This window comes from Tachysurus vachellii, chromosome 6 (genome assembly GCF_030014155.1).
Source record: "Tachysurus vachellii isolate PV-2020 chromosome 6, HZAU_Pvac_v1, whole genome shotgun sequence".
Classification (NCBI taxonomy): Eukaryota; Metazoa; Chordata; class Actinopteri; order Siluriformes; family Bagridae; genus Tachysurus; species Tachysurus vachellii.
In genome coordinates, this window is record NC_083465.1 from 23,999,351 (window position 1) to 24,019,142 (window position 19,792).

The 19,792-nt window shown below is 40.2% G+C and overlaps 1 protein-coding gene across 1 annotated transcript in view; it reads left to right on the plus strand.

Annotated features, from left to right (window-relative positions):
• The window catches only part of gstcd (glutathione S-transferase, C-terminal domain containing), a 119,318-nt gene that overhangs the window by 22,215 nt on the left and 77,311 nt on the right, over positions 1 to 19,792 (plus strand). Inside the window, exon 5 of the mRNA XM_060871453.1 lies at positions 4,644 to 4,737. Coding sequence (XP_060727436.1) covers positions 4,644 to 4,737 — 94 coding nt within the window. The remainder of the gene's footprint in view (positions 1 to 4,643; positions 4,738 to 19,792) is intronic.

Here is a 19,792-nt window from a genome sequence, read left to right on the forward strand (position 1 = left end):
GTTTGGTGTGTGTTGTATGCGTGTGTGATGTCAGACGTCTGCGTGTGTGATGTCTGTCGTGTGCATGTCGTCTTTCGCGTGTGTTTGGTGTGTGTCATCTGTGTGTCTGTTGTTTTGTTGTCTGTGTGCGCGTTTGTGTGTGTCATTTGGGGTGTATGTGAGTGTAGTGCTTTGAGTGTTGTGTGTGTGTGTGAATGTGTAATAGGTTGCAGACAGTGACATGTCTCTCACACAATCCTCACTGAAACACTCAATCCTAGCACAAGCATTAAAAGCTCTGTACTCTGGAACACCATATTTTTCACTTTCGTTCCAGTTGAACCAGAAAAGCTGTTAATACGTATGACAGAAAGGAAACACCTGCATCAGTGTATTTGGTAAAACACCAGTGATGGCAGACAGGCCTGAGGTGATTGACTGTGCTTATGGGAATCAAAGATGATGTCAGTAGGATTGTTTTATCCCTGTTTTAATGTCTAATACATGCTGCTGCGTGACGTTATAATATGTTTCAGACCTCAGTCCTGTACTGCAATATGTCGTCTCTTTTGGAAACGAATCGTAAGACATTGTTATTAGTTGCCCAACATGCCACCATCTACCTTATAAAAACATCGTAGCCTGTCAGGATCCCAGTAAATAAATCTTTATTTATTTATTTATAGAATTGAGCCTATATTCAGCTGGCTCTTTTTCAGTTTAAGAGAGTTTAATATAGCCATGCAGAGTTCTGTCATAATTATGTCCTTTTGTCAGTGACAGGTTTTAAAAAGCAACAGTGGAAACGTCTGTTTGCTGCCAGACTGAAGTTTAGTACTGTTTTTATTAAAGTCTAAACGGAACAGAGGAAGACAAAAATCAAACACGGCTCTCATCCGAACTCACTGAACGAACAGATCTTTTTGATTGACGTATTTGATTGACAGCCTTCATTCTGAGCGTTCCAGCCTGCTAAACCGTTCGAGCAGGAATAAACACAGCATAAACATATTAAATTATAGATGTTTCACAGTATACTGGGGGAAAGGGAATATGAGGTCAAGAGAAAGTGTCTCTGTCTGTCTTTCTGTCTGTCTATAACGTGACGGCATGGTTTCAGAATTTATACAGTGTCCATTGATGATATAAAGTCTTGACTTGGATTCAGTTTGCTTCGTGGCTTTGAAAGTACATGATGACGACGGTACAAGGAAAGTATTCATCAAGACTCTTCTTACATTTACAGTATTTAGCAAGCGCCCTTATCCAGAGTGACTTACACAGGGTTAAGGGCCTTGCTCAGGGGCCCAGCAGTGGCAGCTTGGTGGACCTGGGCTCGAGCTCACAACCTTCCGATTGGTAGCCCAACGCCTTAACCACTAGGCTACCACATCCCCCACATCTTCTCTGTTCTGGGACCAAGGTGGTGCAATGAGCTTCATCTAGACATCCGGACAGCCGAATGATTGGCCGACTGTGTTTGTGCTTATGGGAAGTTTACAGGATTTAAGTCCCGGACATCAGCCATTTGAATTCATTCACACACGATCAAAATGAAGTCGCTAATTTTTCCCCGCGTTTGTAAGTACTAGAAATGGTCAGCTCTCAAAAATATAAAACATCTCTTCTTTGTTTCTTAAAAAGTAGTTGTCTATACAATATTTTCTGAGCTTTAATTACCAATTTGACCAGACTTTTATTTGTTTAAAGTACAAGGAACTGTTCTTACAGTTCAGTGTGCAAGGACATGCGCCGTGTAAAGAAATATCTTGTTTTACATTCTTGAAAATGGAAAGAAATCGTTCTGAATGCAACGTTTTAGGTTTTTATTTGTTAGATTGTTAGAGAATGTCAAAAAGAAACAGATTAAAAAAATCGTAGTGAAATCTGCCTTGATCTGTAAAGTGGAATAAATCGCTGCATGAAGTTCTGAGATTTTATTTAAAAACTAATTCATGAGCTGTGAGGAAACTACATATTTACAGTTTAGTAAAACTGGGGAAAAAGTACCTTATGTTCGAAGCCCAGTTTCATTTTTGCAGGCAAAGTACCCACCGTTTGTTTAGAATCTGTTGCTCTAGGTTTTTTTTTTCCTCAGTCAATCACGCATCTTGGGTGACATGGCCTTTATTACCATCGTCGCCTTGGAGAGAAAGCAAACTGTTCATCACGAGAGATTTCCATGCAAGAGTTTCATAGCCAGAAGGTAGCTAGTCATCATTCCTGCGTTCAAGCTTCACGTTTTCACCCTGAGTTTGATTGGCGTTTACTCAGATTGCCTGTCAGAGCCTTCCAGGCAGGAAGGTCTCTGGATTGACTGTTCTGATCGCAGCGGTGCGGTCAGTGTCACGACTTCCTGTGCAAACTTGAAGGTGTGTGCAAAAGTGGTCTGTCTTAACTTATTTATTTTTATTGCTATTGGGATTTGTTTTTTTTTTTATTTGTTCAGTTAAATTCTGAGAAGCTTTTAAAACGCTGCAGTGACACACCATGTACGTAGAAGTCCTGCACAGAAGGGACAGCTGTAGAGACAGCAGTCAGTGGACTTAAGATTCCGAAATGTAATTCAACTACATCTCAGTTAATAAGATACGATGTGACTAGCGTGTTGACCTTGATGGTGATTTTAGCAGATATTAAAGGTGGAAGCTACAGAGGTGACAGAACTGGAGAGACTAAAAGACTGAAGTGCCACCACATCACTATGCCTTTGGGTCAAGATCACTTGGGTAGATACCACAGTAAGCAGGTTGAACTGCATTGTGGGGAATAAAGGAAACCATTAAACAAATTAATCTTAGGGCAGGGGGGCACGGTGGCTTAGTGGTTAGCACGTTCGCCTCACACCTCCAGGGTCGGGGTTTGATTCCCGCCTCCACCTTGTGTGTGTGGAGTTTGCATGTTCTCCCCGTGCCTCGGGGGTTTCCTCCGGGTACTCCGGTTTCCTCCCCTGGTCCAAAGACATGCATGGTAGGTTGATTGGCATCTCTGGAAAAATTGCCGTAGTGTGTGAGTGTGTGAGTGAATGAGAGTGTGTGTGATACCTCCGTCCAGGGTGTATCCTGCCTTGATGCCCGATGACGCCTGAGATTGGCACAGGCTCCCTGTGACCCGAGGTAGTTCGGATAAGCGGTAGAAGATGAATTGAAAGGGAAACCCCTTAACCATTAATGGGGAGAACATGCAAACTCCACACACACAAGACGGAGGCGGGAATCGAACCCCCAACCCTGGAGGTGTGAGGCGAACGTGCTAACCACTAAGCCACCGTGCCCCCCCATAATTAAATTCAATTCAGTTAAATTTTATTTGTATAGCACTTTTAACAATGGACATTATCTCAAAGCAGCTTTACAGAACGTTAAAAGTATAGGTAAACGTAAGCGGCTTTGGATGAGGCCGTCTGCCAAATGCTGTAAATGTCTTTCATTGCTGAAGCTCCTACATCTCTGGGTTTCTTGTGCTGTGTATTCTGACATGCTTTTCTGCTCACTACGTTTGTAAATAGTGATTAAAGGTGGGGTCTCTGATGTTTGAAAGCCAATGTTGACATTTGAAATCACCAAAACAAACACGCCCCTAACCCAAATGGGTCCCACCCCTGTTCTGATAGCTCCGCCCCACACATACACCAGACCAGTATAACCCAAGTATAACCCAGACAAGTATTAGGGCAGAACCTCCTGGGGCAGCTGACCGAGGGTATATTTATAACAATAAATGAACTCAATGAGTAATATTATGGTAATACAAATGTGTTTTTGTAGTACTGTGTGTTGTACCGTGAAAGGTTTAGCTCCATTTTACGCGGAAAACGTTCGGTTCTCTCCAGCGCTGGAAAGCTGATCCTATATTAACACGGGTCCTACTTCTTGCCTTATCGTAAGCCTTTCGTCGCTTTCTTTCTTTGTTTTTATCCGCCATGTCAATGTTAAAACCGCTTTCTGCTAATGTCACACATGCGCACTGAACACTCTCTCCGCCCATATTGACAAGACACACCCCTTTCTGCTCACTGGCTACATGTTAGTTTTGTTTTATTTGGCGGCCCAACGCAGTTTTCTGAAGCATTTCTCAAACAATGGAGACCCCACCTTTAAGTTACTCGATACTCAAACCAGTCATTCTCTCACAATCTCACTATTTTTTTTCCTTCTTCATTCTGAACTGATGTCAGCATTAATACAAGCTTGCGGCCTGTGTCTGTATGCTCATATGCATTGTTCGTAGGTTTGTGACAGTGTGTGTATAATTATCCAGACATACAAATCAGATAAATCTTTGTGTCTTGCACCTACTGACATGTTGCCAACACCGCAGTTATGTTTTAATTGGCTTGGAAATGAAATATCTCACAATCATCAGCAGCAGCATGTGGGCATGTCGATTTGTCAGCTAATTAGCAGCAAGCTTCTTTTTGCGAGTGGCCTTGTTACACGTTGTACGCGATCCAACAGCACAGCCACGGAATTGAAGAACGATTGTGTCCGAGGATCTGTGTTTCAAAGAGGATGATGTAAGAAATAAATCTGGGTCATAGACACCAATAAAGAAAAAGTGGGCAACAACTCAATTTTAGGAGTGAAAGTCGCTAAACACACATGCAGCTTTTTCATTTTTGTGTTCTTTAGCCCCACTGTGACTTGTGTGGTATTATTCCTCAGGATCATGGCATCGAGGCGATCTTCTCTCCACACCCCTGCTCAGCGTGGACCCTCGACTGGGAGAGTCTGCCTGCTGCTGTCAACCCCACTGAAGGTACAGAGTGCAGTATGCATGTGTGAGTGTGAGTGTCAATGCCACCTAGATGAGACCCAGAGCTCATTAAAATGTAACGGAGCACCTGAACTTCACAGGTGTTTGCATAAAACATCACTAGTGTGTATTCCTCTGTGATTTCCATCACCTACAGACTGTTTGCTTTCTTCAAACCTTTTGAAACTCTAACAAATTCAGACAGAATGCATGTTTTCAGCTACATACTGTACTGGTACAAGACTCTCCTTAATACCAGCGAAAGCCTTCAGTATGTACTCCCATTAGACGCCTGTTTACTTGTGTAGCAACGGTCAGCCGTAACAGGAGGTGGCACTAACTATAGATTTCGCTCAGGTTACTATAGGTATTTATTTATATGAATTCATATGGCAGTACGAAGGTATGAAAAGCTTTTGTGTTAAGATGTTGAACTACTCATCAGAAGGCTATGAGTTCAAATCCCACGACCGGTTTAAGTATTTTTCACAAACTCAACTATTTTCACTTGATGGAAGCTTTGGGTTGAAATGAGCCAGAGATTTGTTCTAGCATTATATTACCATCTGTTTGTGAACACCTGATCGTCCTCATTCAAACTCTTTCTACAAAGTGGAAAGCACACAGTTGTCTAGAATGTCTTTGGAAGATGTAGAGACTCAAACTGTTCCAGCATCACAGAGTTCCTGTGCTCACAGCGAGCTCCATGATGACATGGTTTGTCTTGAAGTCCTTCTCAGTCAATCTCAGACCACAAACCAAGTGATATTTTATACCATTGGGATGAACAGGTATGCCAACCTCACTAAAGTCCTTCTCACACGAAGGATGTATGTAAGTTGACTGGACATGATTAAATAAATGTTGACTTGTTTAGGTTCTACATATTTTACATGCTAGCCTTTAGCGTATAGTAACGTTAATATAGATTATACGATATAGTTAATAATCATTTTTACTACCTGTTTATGCAGGTAGATTCTTTCTATTAAGTTGATACATACATCTATATCTAAAATAAGAGAGATAGATGTTGATTGACCAATCAGAAGGTTGTGAGTTCGATACCAGGTCCACCAAGCTGCCACCGCTGGGCCCCTGAGCTAGAGGTCTTCTCGGCTCTAAAGAAATGTACCCAACCCGAAGTGACCAGAATCACTTTTTACCCGAACCCGACGTGCATAATTTTTTTTAAGAAAGTCCCGACCCGAGACAAACTCGAAAAAATTAGACCCGAGTCCGACCCGACGGCAATTGTTTTTAACCCGACTGGACCCGAATGTTGCACACCGATGCAGCCCTGCACGCACCAGTCAGACAGAAAAGTAACCGCTACAGCGTGGATTCAAAATTGATTGACAGGTCTGTTTCAACGAAAATCAGCTTACCGCCAGCAACACGATGTCGCAAGCGGTCTTGGCAAACAGGAGAGGTTGGAAAAGGACTCGAGTCGATGCACACACGCGAGATACAGTAGTTCGGGTCTTCTCGGGTCTGTTTGGTAAAAACACATTCATTTTAAATTACCCGAGACCCGATGCTGCTATTATTATACCCGACCCGTGTCCAAAGCACACGTGAAACTTTTAGACCCGAGCGGGTTCGGGTCTAAAAGTTTCACGTGTGCTTTGGACAGGTCGGACCTCGGGTTTTCGGATCTAAGTAACCCGTGAAGACCTCTACCCTGAGCAAGGCCCTTAACCCTCAATTGCTCAGTTGTATACATATTGAGATAATGTAAGTCGCTCTGGATAAGAGCGTCTGACGAATGCTGTAAATGTAATGTTGATAATTTCATCTGATTTATTGCTCATTATCATGAGAGAAATACACACAGAAATGGCTAAAAGTACAGAACGCAAACGATCCGCTAACATTTTGATATAATCAAAGCTCAGAGTCCGGTCTGACATGTGATGCTGAGCCAGTACATACTGAGCCAAAACTCTTTGAGCTTCTGAAACACCCCCAGGCTTTAACAGCGGTGAGTTTTAAACCAGTCTTTGTCTTATGTCCATGTGCATGTCAGCTTCGGTGAAAAACAGAGTCGTAATAAACACAACTCTAGAGTAGCATGCCAATGATGTGTAGACTTAAAAAAAAAAAACATCATGAAACTATAAATGATATGAACAGATAAGGGGGCTGGAACATTGGCTCTGTTTGTCATAGAAATGAGTGTAGATTCGAGGCCTGGGTATAATGTATGAACTGTTCCATGTTTCATTTATGAAACTGTCGTGCAGCACTCAAGTGGGTGTACTCATCAGCACTCATCATGGGTGTACATGTTGAATCAGTTAGCTTTGGCTTTTTTGAAACCAGAGCCTACACACCAGTCCCTAATGTATGTGTATGTCATGAGCACATAATGTATCGTGTGCATATGATGAACAGGTGCGCACACACACTCACACACACACACACACACACACACCATTTACAAAAAACTGAAGAAAGAAATGAAATGGTTATTATTATTATAAGTAGTAATAGTATATGATACCAAAAATTTATTATTATTGTTGTTTTTTGTTGTTTGTCCTTGTAATTGTTGTAATTATTACTGTAGTTTTTGTCATTATTTTTGCTCTTTATCCCTGTTGTTGTTTGGTGGTGGTTTTTCACATGTTTTTCTTTGTTGTTACTGTTGTCATTGGGGATTTTTGTTGTCATAACTATATTTGTGATTGTTGTTTGCAGTGTTGGTTGCTGTCATTGTTTGTTATTGTTGTTGTGGTGGTGTAATATTTGTTTTCTGTTTGTTGCTGTTATTTTCATAATTTTTGGCTGTTTTTAGTGTCATCATAGTAGCTGTTGTCTTTATCACGTTTGATGTTTATTCGATTTCACTTTTGTTTGTCATTGGTGTTTTATTGTTGTTGTCACTGTTTATGGTTATTGTTATTGTTGCTGTAAATATTGTTGTTTAACTGCGGCTGCGTCACAGTCAGTTTTTATTTATCGTTGTAGTTGTGCGCCGTCTTTTGCCCTTGTTGGTGTTTGTTGCTGTTGTTTTATTTTAACAAAGGTATATTATTAAAATATAAAATATTGTGTTCAAAGAGACCTTTCTGAGATTAACAGGTCATATTGAATGTCAAATGTGAAATTGATTAACAGTAGCACTGGTGAAATCTCTGCTTTTTGATTGTCTATAAGCTTTTAGCTTTTTGATTATTTTGAAAAGTAACACGTGATTTGAAGAGATTCATTACAATGCTGGAAGTGAAAGTGCAGTATAAACAGGCAGATCCAGTAGATTGTCTTGCCCTTTGTCGATGTCGATGTTGTTGCATTGTTTCTGCCATAGACAGAGAGAAAGAGTGAGAGCAAGAGACTGAAAGAGAGAGACAGAGAGAGAGAGAGAGTGAGAGAGAGAGACCGGAAGAGACAGAGACAGAGAGAGAGAGAGAGAGAGAGAGAGAGAGAGACAGAGAGAAAGAGTGAGAGCAAGAGACTGAAAGAGAGAGACAGAGAGAGAGAGAGAGTGAGAGAGAGAGACCGGAAGAGACAGAGACAGAGAGAGAGAGACAGAGAGAAAGAGAGCGAGAGAGAGAGAGACAGAGAGAAAGAGTGAGAGAGAGAGAGAGAGAGAGAGAGAGAGAGAGAGAGAGAGAGAGAGAGACAGAGAGAAAGAGTGAGAGAGACAGAGAGAAAGAGTGAGAGCAAGAGACTGAAAGAGAGAGAGTGAGAGAGAGAGACTGGAAGAGACAGAGACAGAGCGAGAGAGAGACAGAGAGACAGAGAGAAAGAGAGCGAGAGAGAGACAGAGAGAAAGAGTGAGAGAGAGAGAGACAGAGAGAAAGAGAGCGAGAGAGAGAGACAGAGAGAAAGAGTGAGAGAGAGAGAGCGAGAGAGAGAGACAGAGAGAAAGAGTGAGAGAGAGAGAGCGAGAGAGAGAGACAGAGAGAAAGAGTGAGAGAGACAGAGAGAACGAGTGAAAGAGAGACAGAGCGAGAGAGAGAAAAAACACTGGAGCCTGCAGCTCTGGGTCCTTCCACATCAGTCAGGCAGCAGCTGTTCTGCTTCAGCAGAGAAACACACATACACACACACACACACACACACACAAAACGTTGGCAGATAGGAGGCACACTGCTTAGTGATAAACCTGCAGTTACTGTGTGCACCAAATTGAGGTATACAGAAATAATAAGAAATAATGAATTGTGCTGATACACTGTGCTGCATGTTCCTGTCCTTGTTTTAGTCTAATCTATGACGATGTGCTTAAGAGTCTATTAAATACTATCAGTAATTACCGAGTAGCAATAATCAAAAATGGTCTTGTGAGGGGAAAATGAGTAATTTAGCTCTTTATTCTTTGATAATTGTTATTCTACTTGTTTTTATGACTGTCATTAGTGTTCTTCAGCTTGCTCTTTATTATTCAGTAATCACCAGGTTACTGCATTTTGCCAGTTTTCCTCACTCTCTACACGAATTGGAGATATAAAAACGCAATCAGGCCGGCTCTGGGAACCCGCAGAGATCTCCATTTAAGGCGCTTTCGCTCTGGATCGGCCCTGACAGCAGGTGCAGGCGGTTTGCGTCACCGACATTATCATTTCTAAAGCAGATCTGCTGTAGATACCGTAGGAAAGAAGGAATCGGGGTATGTTAATTTTCCCGAGCTCTGACAAGCATGAACGATCCACACAATGCCAAAAAGTAACAGTGAAGCGATAGAGCTGTGTGTCTAAAGTCTGTCTCATGTTTCCTGTACGGAGTCTTCTAGAATCTGCAGCTTACCTACAGTACTGATTCAATTCAGAGCAGTTTTACATTTGAAATATTTTTGTATTATCGAATCGTTCTGCAAATAAGACGCTCACACGGCGTATTTTACTCCTTATCACGAGCCTGTTCTTTTCAATGAAGGAAATCGTGCTGTAAGCACCAAGAGCTTGGAAGCTACAGATGATGATAATAATACAGCACAATAGAACTATTCTCACACAAATCAATCATCAGCGGTTTATCCATTTTATTTTTTTTATTCTTCTGGGGAAAAAAAAAACTACATATCAATAACACTTTTGTCGAAAGCGGAGAGTCTTAACATCTACGGTTGTGGCAGGTAAATAAATCAACTAGTGCTTATCCATTCTGGTAGTCATTTTATTTTTTGCACTATTTTTTTTAATTAAGGCACTGACTACTGATCTAAGGAGCTGTTTGAGATGCTCGATAGATTATTTTAAAGCAGATGATCTCTGACTGACGCAACAGTAGGTCAAAGAACGCGTGACAGTCTCCGGGCAGTTGGAAAATACTAAAAGTTTTATCTTAGAGAGGAGGCGGGGCTAACCTCGATGTTAGATCAGTCAGGACCACTTGAGTCAAAATAAAGACAATTCTTTGACATATTTAAATTTTTGATTTGCAAGCTTATAAAATTTACATTTGGCGGTATGGCTCTGTTCTGAATTCCCCATCCTTTTCATGAGCTCCATGAAAGCTAGTCAGGGAACAGCAGCAGCTTCGTGGGGGGACAATCTCCCATTTAACTGGGAAAGCAGCAAGACAAAATCCCCCCATTTAGAACAGAGCCTGCGTCAGTGACAACAGAATGACACTGATTGTGTTAAACACAAAGTTTCAAGGAGGAGCTACAGTAGGGGAGGAGGTGGGTTGCAGCAATGCAGAGGAAACAACCAAGCAGACAGACTGAAAAAAGCATTTAAATAGGGCGCCCTGTTTAAAAGGGACCAATAGCGCGCTTAGGAATCGGATCAGCTGATGGGCGGGGTTAGAAAATTGACATCAGCTGATAGCCGAGCTTGACTATGTGGCCTGCCTGAACTGACGCTGAACACTATATGTATGACACGTTCTTTTGAAGACTGTGATTGGTTCAATAAAAAAAAAAGAAGAATGAATAAATAAAATGTGGTTTATTATAATCCTTCACTTTGTCTCTATGTTAAGATATTTGGGTCTATATCGTGTAGGGATTACGTTCCGATCGTTTTAGAGATGCAGTAATATCTGTGTTACAGATGTTATAAATGAAATGTAAATGAAAACATCTCCGACACAGCACAGAAATGTCATAGAGACAAATTATATCACTTCTGCCTCTATCGCATTTCGGCTCTGTTTCACACGACGACCCATCCACAGGAATCCCATGAGTCCTCGGCTGTCCATGCAGATCAATCCCCAGCGGAGTGCACACCAGGGGACAAGACTACACCAGGTGCAAGTACTCCAGCGTGCATCTCAGACAACTCTCTAGATTAGTAATCAGTGCACTGATCAGGTATTCACCATTTAAGAGCTGTATGTCTCACTTGAAAAGCTCTTCCGGTCCGCTGGAACAAACATTCTCTAAAAAAAATCCCACAGTGCTCCACAAAATCAAGGAAGAATCGATGCTCACTAATATTCCATTACTGGAAACGATGTCATAATTTCTGATGGGTTTCAGCTCGAAAACAAATAGCGGATGATGTAAACTATCAGCAGTCTTTGTCTAGAAATGTAAGTTGCATTTTTGATGAATTACATTAGAGATTTTTTACTTTATTTGAAGCTATAAAATAAATTATATAAATTAAAGGTATAAAAAAAAGCATCGGCTAGCCTAAGATTCTGCTTGAAGTACATGAGAGAATTGAAAATATTTGACATGTTAATATTTGGGTTTTTACCTTGACTGATGAGAATGCAGAACGTCTCCAGAAACTGATTCATCAGTGTCCTAATGTGTAGCGAGACACAAAATTACTCGTCCATTGTGCAGCTGATTGCAGCTCGCTCTTACACTTTAAAAAAATGTCCTCTGATGTAATTCAGTCCATTAATAAGGCTGGATTTTAGTGTGCAGACTGATCACAGTGTGAAAATTACCACTGCTGCAGTCAGTATTGAACATTTTACAAACCGTCATTACATAATGCACACCATGTAACACCACTTTACTAACAATGGGGTCAGGAAGTGCAGGGTTCAGGGCATCTAGCATTTGCATATTTAAAGAGTCTGGATATATTATTATAGAGGGTATGATTAAGTAGGCGCTGGCATCTGGTTTACAATATTATCAAGCAAAGTGTTTTCTGGTATTTATTTTATTCTCATATATACTCATTGTACTCATTTTTCCAATAATTGTGCAGCGTTGTGGTGGCCCGTGACCAAAGATTTTGTTGTGGCATGATGGCATTATCAAATCTGGAGACATAACATTTGTTATTATTTAGACCATCCCATGAGAATTAACATGGGTAATTTGAGTCATTTTAGATGTAGCTTTATTCAGCTGTGTTTGACAGAACGGGTGTGCTAGCCATCACCACTGTGAGGCCATCCTGAAAAATATTCTTGTTTGCCGTACCCTGACTGACCCAAGTTTTTTATTTTGTTTTTTTTTGCTTTAAGCCCGACCGACTTGCCGGTTGTAAATTTGCGTTAAGACCGACCAATTTTTTTTTTCACTCTTCGAACAACTAATACAAAAGCAATAAAATAATATGAATTATATTTTAGTAAGTATTGTAAATATATAAATTGCCTAGGCCTACATACAAACGAAGGCTACGTTCTTTCTTTTAAATAAAAACCTCGCTTCGACTCATACTCTCATTCACTGTCAGAGTCAACGGTTCGCACTTGGTAATGATGGCTGCAGCTGCAGTAAACAAAATGTTCGTGGTCACCGTTCAAACAAATTTGGTTGTGGTCTATATAGCCTGCATCAAAATGAGGTTTGCAATGATGCGCCCGAAGGCACAGGTTGAAGACCCAGTCAGTGACATCACGATATGCTAATTTGTTTGCCTACCTACGTTTTCATACCTACGTAATCACCTACGTAATCACCATCACCAAAATTGTACTTTTTTTTACATTGAAACTTGAAAAAAATATAGACCTACCTACCGACCCTTTTTTTTTTTTTTTTACTGTTACTGCAAACCAAAATATTTTTAAGGATGGCCTGATACACACAGAATACCTCATATCATTAAGCAGGTTTGCAGATTTCACCTCATTTCTAAGTCCAACTACATGCAAAAAAAGCCCGGTAAAGAATTTTGAGTGGTAAAGAAGATCTCGTATATTTGTTATATTTCAACACCCGTATTCATAACACGTCTAAGAATGATCTGAGAGAGCTCCTAATTTAGCTTAAAAATGTCTAACTAGGAATTTTAGCTTAAGAGTGATTCAGGACCGATCTCAGAGCAACTCTGTGCAAGGACAATACAACAACTTTTATCTTAGAGAGGAGGCGGGGCTTAAACCTGTTACTAATTATGACACGTTCTTTTGAAGTCTGTGATTGGTTGTCCAATAATAATAAAAAATAATAATAGGAACGCTTTTAAATTCTGGTCTATTATAATCCTTTCCTTTGTCTCTATGTTAAGATATTTAAGACTATATCGTGTAGAGAATATGTTCATGACACACCATCATATTAGAGATGCGCTAACATCTGTATGTTATAAATGTGATGTTATTGCATCATTTCAGCTGCTATGGCATTTCAACTCTATTTTAGGTGTTAGCGTATCTCTAAATGCCATAGCAGCTGAATATGTATATTATATATACATTATGTGTATGTATATATATATATATATATATATATATATATATATATATATATATATATATATATATATATATATATATATAATGATCTCCTTCTAATTTTGTCACTAGGAGCAACTCACTCTCTCACTCACTAATTTTCTACCGCTTATCCGAACTACCTCGGGTCACGGGGAGCCTGTGCCTATCTCAGGCGTCATCGGGCATCAAGGCAGGATACACCCTGGACGGAGTGCCAACCCATCGCAGGGCACACACACTCTCATTCACTCACGCAATCACACACTACGGACAATTTTCCAGAGATGCCAATCAACCTACCATGCATGTCTTTGGACCGGGGGAGGAAACCGGAGTACCCGGAGGAAACCCCCGAGACACGGGGAGAACATGCAAACTCCACACACACAAGGTGGAGGCTGGAATCGAACCCCCAACCCTGGAGGTGTGAGGCAAACATGCTAACACTAGGAGCAACTCTTTGCACTAAAAAAATTCATGAATACAGGCCCTATTTTCTCATTGATCTCTTTTCCTGGGCACATTTTTATACAATAAAAGTTGCACTTCTGTGTAAAAATGAGCAAAATGAAAGCAAAAATGAAAGATAAATAAGTGGAAAGTATTGTCTATAGCTTATACTCTGCCATTGTTTTGTGGAAAAATATGAAATTTAATTTATAGAAATTTTGATGTCCTTTAAAACAAAATTTTGACATTTATGGAGACAATGTGTCAAGATAAATAATAGAAAAATCATTTTCTAGCTTCTCTAGCAACGTGATTCCTGCCCCAAACTCTCTGGATTCATGCTTGTTTGTGACTAAATGTTTTGAATGTCAACAAGCTTAGATTTGAAAATTATAATATCCACCATGAACCCGAAGCTCTCGGCTACATACTTGGCAACACTTGACAGCTATATTCCCTTAAACCTGACAACAAGGCCAGTGATCTAAAGATACTCGCACATCACACACCAGTGTATAGCCTTGTCTTCTTGCTGCCGCTATATTATATCCAAGTGTATTTAAGTCTCATTTTTCAGTCACGCCAACACCCAGTTCATTCACAGACATGTAGCAGATATGTGCTTTTCTTTTCATCTTTTCTTTTCCCACGCAGATCTATGTCCAGCATCCTTAGACCTCCGTCTGTCACTTTCTCGTTGTACAGCAGATCCATGAGTCTTTCTGACATGAAACACCGCTTTAAAACAAAATCAGACATTATGCATTGAGTACTTTTGCAGAGATTTTAGCACGTTGAGCTAGTCAGCAAATCCAGTCCACCTACACAGAGGAAAACATGTCGTGTTTGTGTTTTAGTATTCGCCAGGTTCCTGAAAGGTTGAACTAGTGGGAGTGACTGTTCTCAACACGGCACCTGGAGACTCGATTTTATACCGTTATTATTTTAGATGGCTGATGCTAGAACCATTAACGATGCTGTCTTTCTTTTTGTGTAGAAACGAACTCGCATACACACACACTATTTTTCACTCCTGTCATGAATTATTTTTTCACTTTATTTCACATATGTTGTTTGTTTCTGTTTTTCCTGCCCTTGTATTGTTTTTGGTTTTTACCTGATTGTGTTCGCCTGGTCTCTGTTTTACCCTTCATTATTTTGTGTGAGCGTAGCCTGTTGTTTCATAGCCCCTTTTTTGTAACACCTTTTATTTCTGTTTTGTTTATCTTCCTTGTTACGAATTCCTTCTATTTTTTCTTGTTTTGTTTTGCGCATGTTTTTTTTCTGATTTATGGATTAACCATGTCAAAGATTTTATATTAGTATATTATCTAGTACATTTTAAATGTGGTTTTTAGATTGCTCTTGAGTTTGCACACTTGCATCCTACCTCTGTTAGCGATTTCCGATGGCCGCTTTAAATATGGTCTGCTTACTTTTCTCACATTTTATTCCAATGAGCTGTTGTGGGTTACGAGGCCCCAGTAGAGGCAATGTAATAAGTCTGTCTGTGTTTTACCCTGTTTCTGTCTGCTGTCTGCCCTGCTGTTAATTGTTTGCTCCGCCCACTCATTGGTTACCATGGACACTGATTGAATTCCATCTCTCCCTCATGTGTGTTGTCTTAGTCTCTGATTGTCTCTGCGCTGTGATTGGTTCCTGTTTGTTATATCTACTCTGTTTGTCCACTTCCCTGGTGTTGGTCGTTGTTACATGTATGGTATGTCCATGTCCATGTTCCTGTTTCCTGTCTTGCTCAGTGTTCTGCCCTGTTTTGCCTGCTTGTTTGTTTGCCTGTTTCTTGTTTTGGTCTATTAAAAGTCTAAACTGCACTTGGATCCACACTCGCCTTTGTCTCAACGTTACAGGCAACTTGGCAGTGCTGGGATTTCAGCTCACAACCTTCTGATAGGTCGTCTTAACCACTAAAGTACCAGTATTACATGATTTAGGGTTTCTTGGTTGTCAGATGGTTTAGGTCTACAAAATGTAGGCATGGTATAAAATAACAGCAGCAGGGTATTAACTGAGCCGTTGACGTCTCTATGGTTACCATGCCAGAGACTCCAAGCGGCATTCTGTGAGACAGGAATGAAGAAAGTTTTTACACTTTTACACAAGCAGAAAACACCTTTTCTAGCAGTTAAAAAGTCCAGTTGAATAAAACCTTCATGATGGATTGAATCCATCTGTGATTACAGACATTATCGTCACGATGACTCTTGATCTGTTGTGGAAATACGACAAGCCTTACTAACAAGGCATTTGGAAAACTTCGCCTCGACGATCGTGACGACCACAAACTCTTCCGTTCCAGACACCTTGAGTTTTCATACCCGCTCCGAATCAGTCGCTGTTTATACGATTCAAATGAGTTTGCAGATGTTTGACACCCAGTAAACAGAACATAATATATTTTCTGGATTTAAGTGCTCCAAAAGCCACCCACATTGAGTTCAATTCAGGAGTCTTTTGAGGCCAGCAGGTGGGTGGGTTTTAATTCCTGCTCTCATCGTTATCCCTTTCTTTCCTCCTTATTCACTGGAAATGATTTAAAATAGGCTTCGGTTTCCACTTATTTTTTGGATGCATGTATTTCTTTTTAAACGGCGTCATTTACATTTCTGAAACATTGACGGTTTCAATGGATGTTTGATTACGTGGAATATTTGGATATTTTGGTGTGTTTTTAGTGGTAAACCATGTCGACATGGCCTTATGTCTTTAGAATCGTTTCTATGTAATGATTCAACTGTAAATTACTTCCATGATGACAGGATGGATTTTTTTTTTTATAGATAATGGGTTTCATAGGATACGTAAACATGAGCAAAATATCAGTGATAGATAAACTGATAGGGGCGGTGATAGCTCAGGTGGTTAAGACTGTGAGTTATTGATTGGAAGATCGTGGTTCAAGCCCGAGGACCACCAAGCTGCCACTGTGGGGCCCCTGAGCAAGGACCCCAACCCCCCAGCTCCAGCGGTGCTGCATCATGGCGCTCTGTACCAACACTCCAAGGATGGGATACGTTTTTGCAGATGCTCTGGTCCAGTTATCTAGTCATCACAATGTGGTCCTTATCAAAGTCACTCAGATGATGTGTACCATTGTATTATGGTAACTAGATAATCAATGTTTTTCACATTGTTGTATGTATTTTTGCATCTGCATTTTTCTTCCCTTGGAGATCTTGAGAGAATAGAAGAGATTTTCTCCAAATCACTCTCACTGCTGCACAGCTGCCTTGAGCCTCAGGATCACTTGGGAAATGTGGTACACTACTGAGTGTGTGTGTATGTGTGTGTGTGTGTGTGTGAGTGTGTGTGTGAGTGTGACTGAACCAGGCTAAATCTGCTGCATACGTCTGTCTCCTTTCCTTTAGCGTCTGTCCGTCTTGACTTTTAGAGGTTATGAAATGCCAAAGGGCAGAAGAGGAGATTAAGGGAGCTGGTGATGAATTCCTGAGGAGGACGACCAGTGGCACAGGGACTCAGGACCTGATTATTGTACCGACAGGCAAGCGTGGCTCGATTTGAGATAACATTTTGCGATGTCCAAGGTGGCAGATGAAGCCGCCTGCTCCTCGAAAAGGGAGACTTCAGGTGAAGATTGAAGGAAGGAATGGTAGCATTTCTGTATAATTGTTGACATTTTCCCACATGAGAGAAACCCTGATATGTCATGAATGTCTCTGTGGATATCAGTTGTTTGGTTTAAATCATGGTTATTGTTTAATGAACAGATTATATTTTAGATCTGCTCATTTTTTTTCTATTTTTTTCCCAATTAAATGCCAACTTGATACAGTCCATGCTTTTCCCAAATGCAGATAAGTCCATTGGACATTAACCTGAGCCTACACTTTTAGCAGCCGAGTGCCTGGTCAGACCTAAGTTCTCTACATGCTGAAGATGGTTCAACACTTGACATTTCGAGGTTATTTAAAGGCAGAAGATGAGGTTGGGAAGTTTTCAGAGAGCAGAAGATGGAAGTGAATGCTTAACAAGGAGAAATCTTTGAGACCCAGGACTTCTAGGCTCTCTAGAGCCTTATTACAGCTCAGCCAGGTTCTTCAGCTCAGCTTCTGGAGATCAGAATTATGTGTAGATGTGTCTGAAGCAATCCAAAGCCTGGTGGTGATGACTTTCAAAAGAAAAGGGAATAATTTCCTTGTCACCCACATTGCTTTTTTGTGCTTTTTCCATAGATATTTATTGGTTATACAGTGCAGGGCATATGATAGCTTATGTAGTGAAGAAATCTAATAGACAGATGCTTAGACACAAGTTTGTTTCCTGGTTTGAAACATTTGCTAATAATTTGCTCTTAAATTACCATTTATATGTGAACTATGGCTATTTGTCATATTTATAATGCTATTATATACATATACATACGTCCTAAAACCCACGAATGAGTTCATGTCAATTGTTCCAAAGTTGTTTTGTTTAAATTGCTCAGATAATGTTAATGCATCAATCAAGCTCAATATATTGTCATGCTTTATTCTACAACACGAAACACATTAATAAAACCCCACTTCTGATATTTATTAAACTCTAATGATTTATTGATCTCTAATGATCTCTAATGATACTATAAATGGCTAAATGGGACTACAGAGGTTGTAGTGGACATCCTCCTTGTGTTTATACTAATTACACTCTGTTGTAAACTATTCATCTGTTCAGATTCATTCACACAGTGCATCCTTATCAGGGACTATGATGTTTTTAATAAAGATTGAAAGAGTTATCATAAGGTGCAAGTCATGAGACCATTCATAGTGCAATTTATTTATGACATTTATATCTTTTCAATTCTAGTGATTGTTTTTAGGCTTTCAAATTCTTGAAAGTTCTGTTCATTTGTCACAAAGTTTATTTTCATTCAAGTCTGATGCTGATTTCTGTCTGTCTCATATCGGCCTGCGGCGCTCCCTGAACTTCTAAACTGTTATACTTGAAAGTATAACCAGGAATCAACATCGGGGTACTGTGATAGAGCCTAAAAAGTTCAGTATTTTTCATGTAACAACCCATGCTGAAGTGTTTTATTCCAATTATTATAATGCAAGTTGCAAGTTTAACCATTTATATTTGCATTTTATATCGTTGAACTTCTGTGAAACAAGCTAAGTCCTGTTATCACATACTTTGCAGCAACAATAATCATTTGTCCCATCAGCAGATTATTATTATTATTATAATTATATAACGGCTTGTCTGACTGAGAAACCATAACATTTGGAGCATTTGGCAGACGCCCTTATCCTTGGTGGACCTGGGATCGAACTCACAGCCTTCCAATCGGTAGCCCAACACCTTAACCAGTAGGCTACCACATGCAACATCCTGTGCTGTAGACTTTCACATGGTGGACAAATTACAGGCTGTACGTCTTACATGTCTCCTTACAGAAAAAAACAATCATACTGTGTAAAAGTACTTATTATGGACTGTCTGTTATACAAGTTCTATATTTGTTACTATAGAAAGAATAAACCATTACTTATAATCCTGTGATTTGCCTGACAGCAAGAACTACTGTCAGAAATAATGTTCTAGCTCACATCACAGATCAGATTTTATTATTTATCAATTATTGATTGCTGATCCCTGATTGTGGTGTTTTTCTAGCAATATAAAGACTGTGGGTGAACTTAGATTCTCCTCATATGGTCCTGTATAACTGAGAATCATTTCTGTAGCTTATTTCTCTCTCCTTATGAGAGTTACTGGACCTCCGGGGCCTTATTACTGCCTTATTATTGCTCAGGCAGGCAAACTCTCCCAGGAAGATAACATTTAGTGGATGTCAGGAACTGATATAGGGAGCTTGCTGTGAGAGAGAGACGGAGACGTGGCTCTTTCTCGAATCTCAGTCGCTGCAGCCGAGCTGGAGGCCTGAGGGGCCCCTGGGGAACGTGAATCTCTTGTGTATTCAGGTTATATGTGTGTGTGAGTGTATGTGAGGATTAGCGTGACACTCTGGAGGGTGACATGTCTGTCTGCT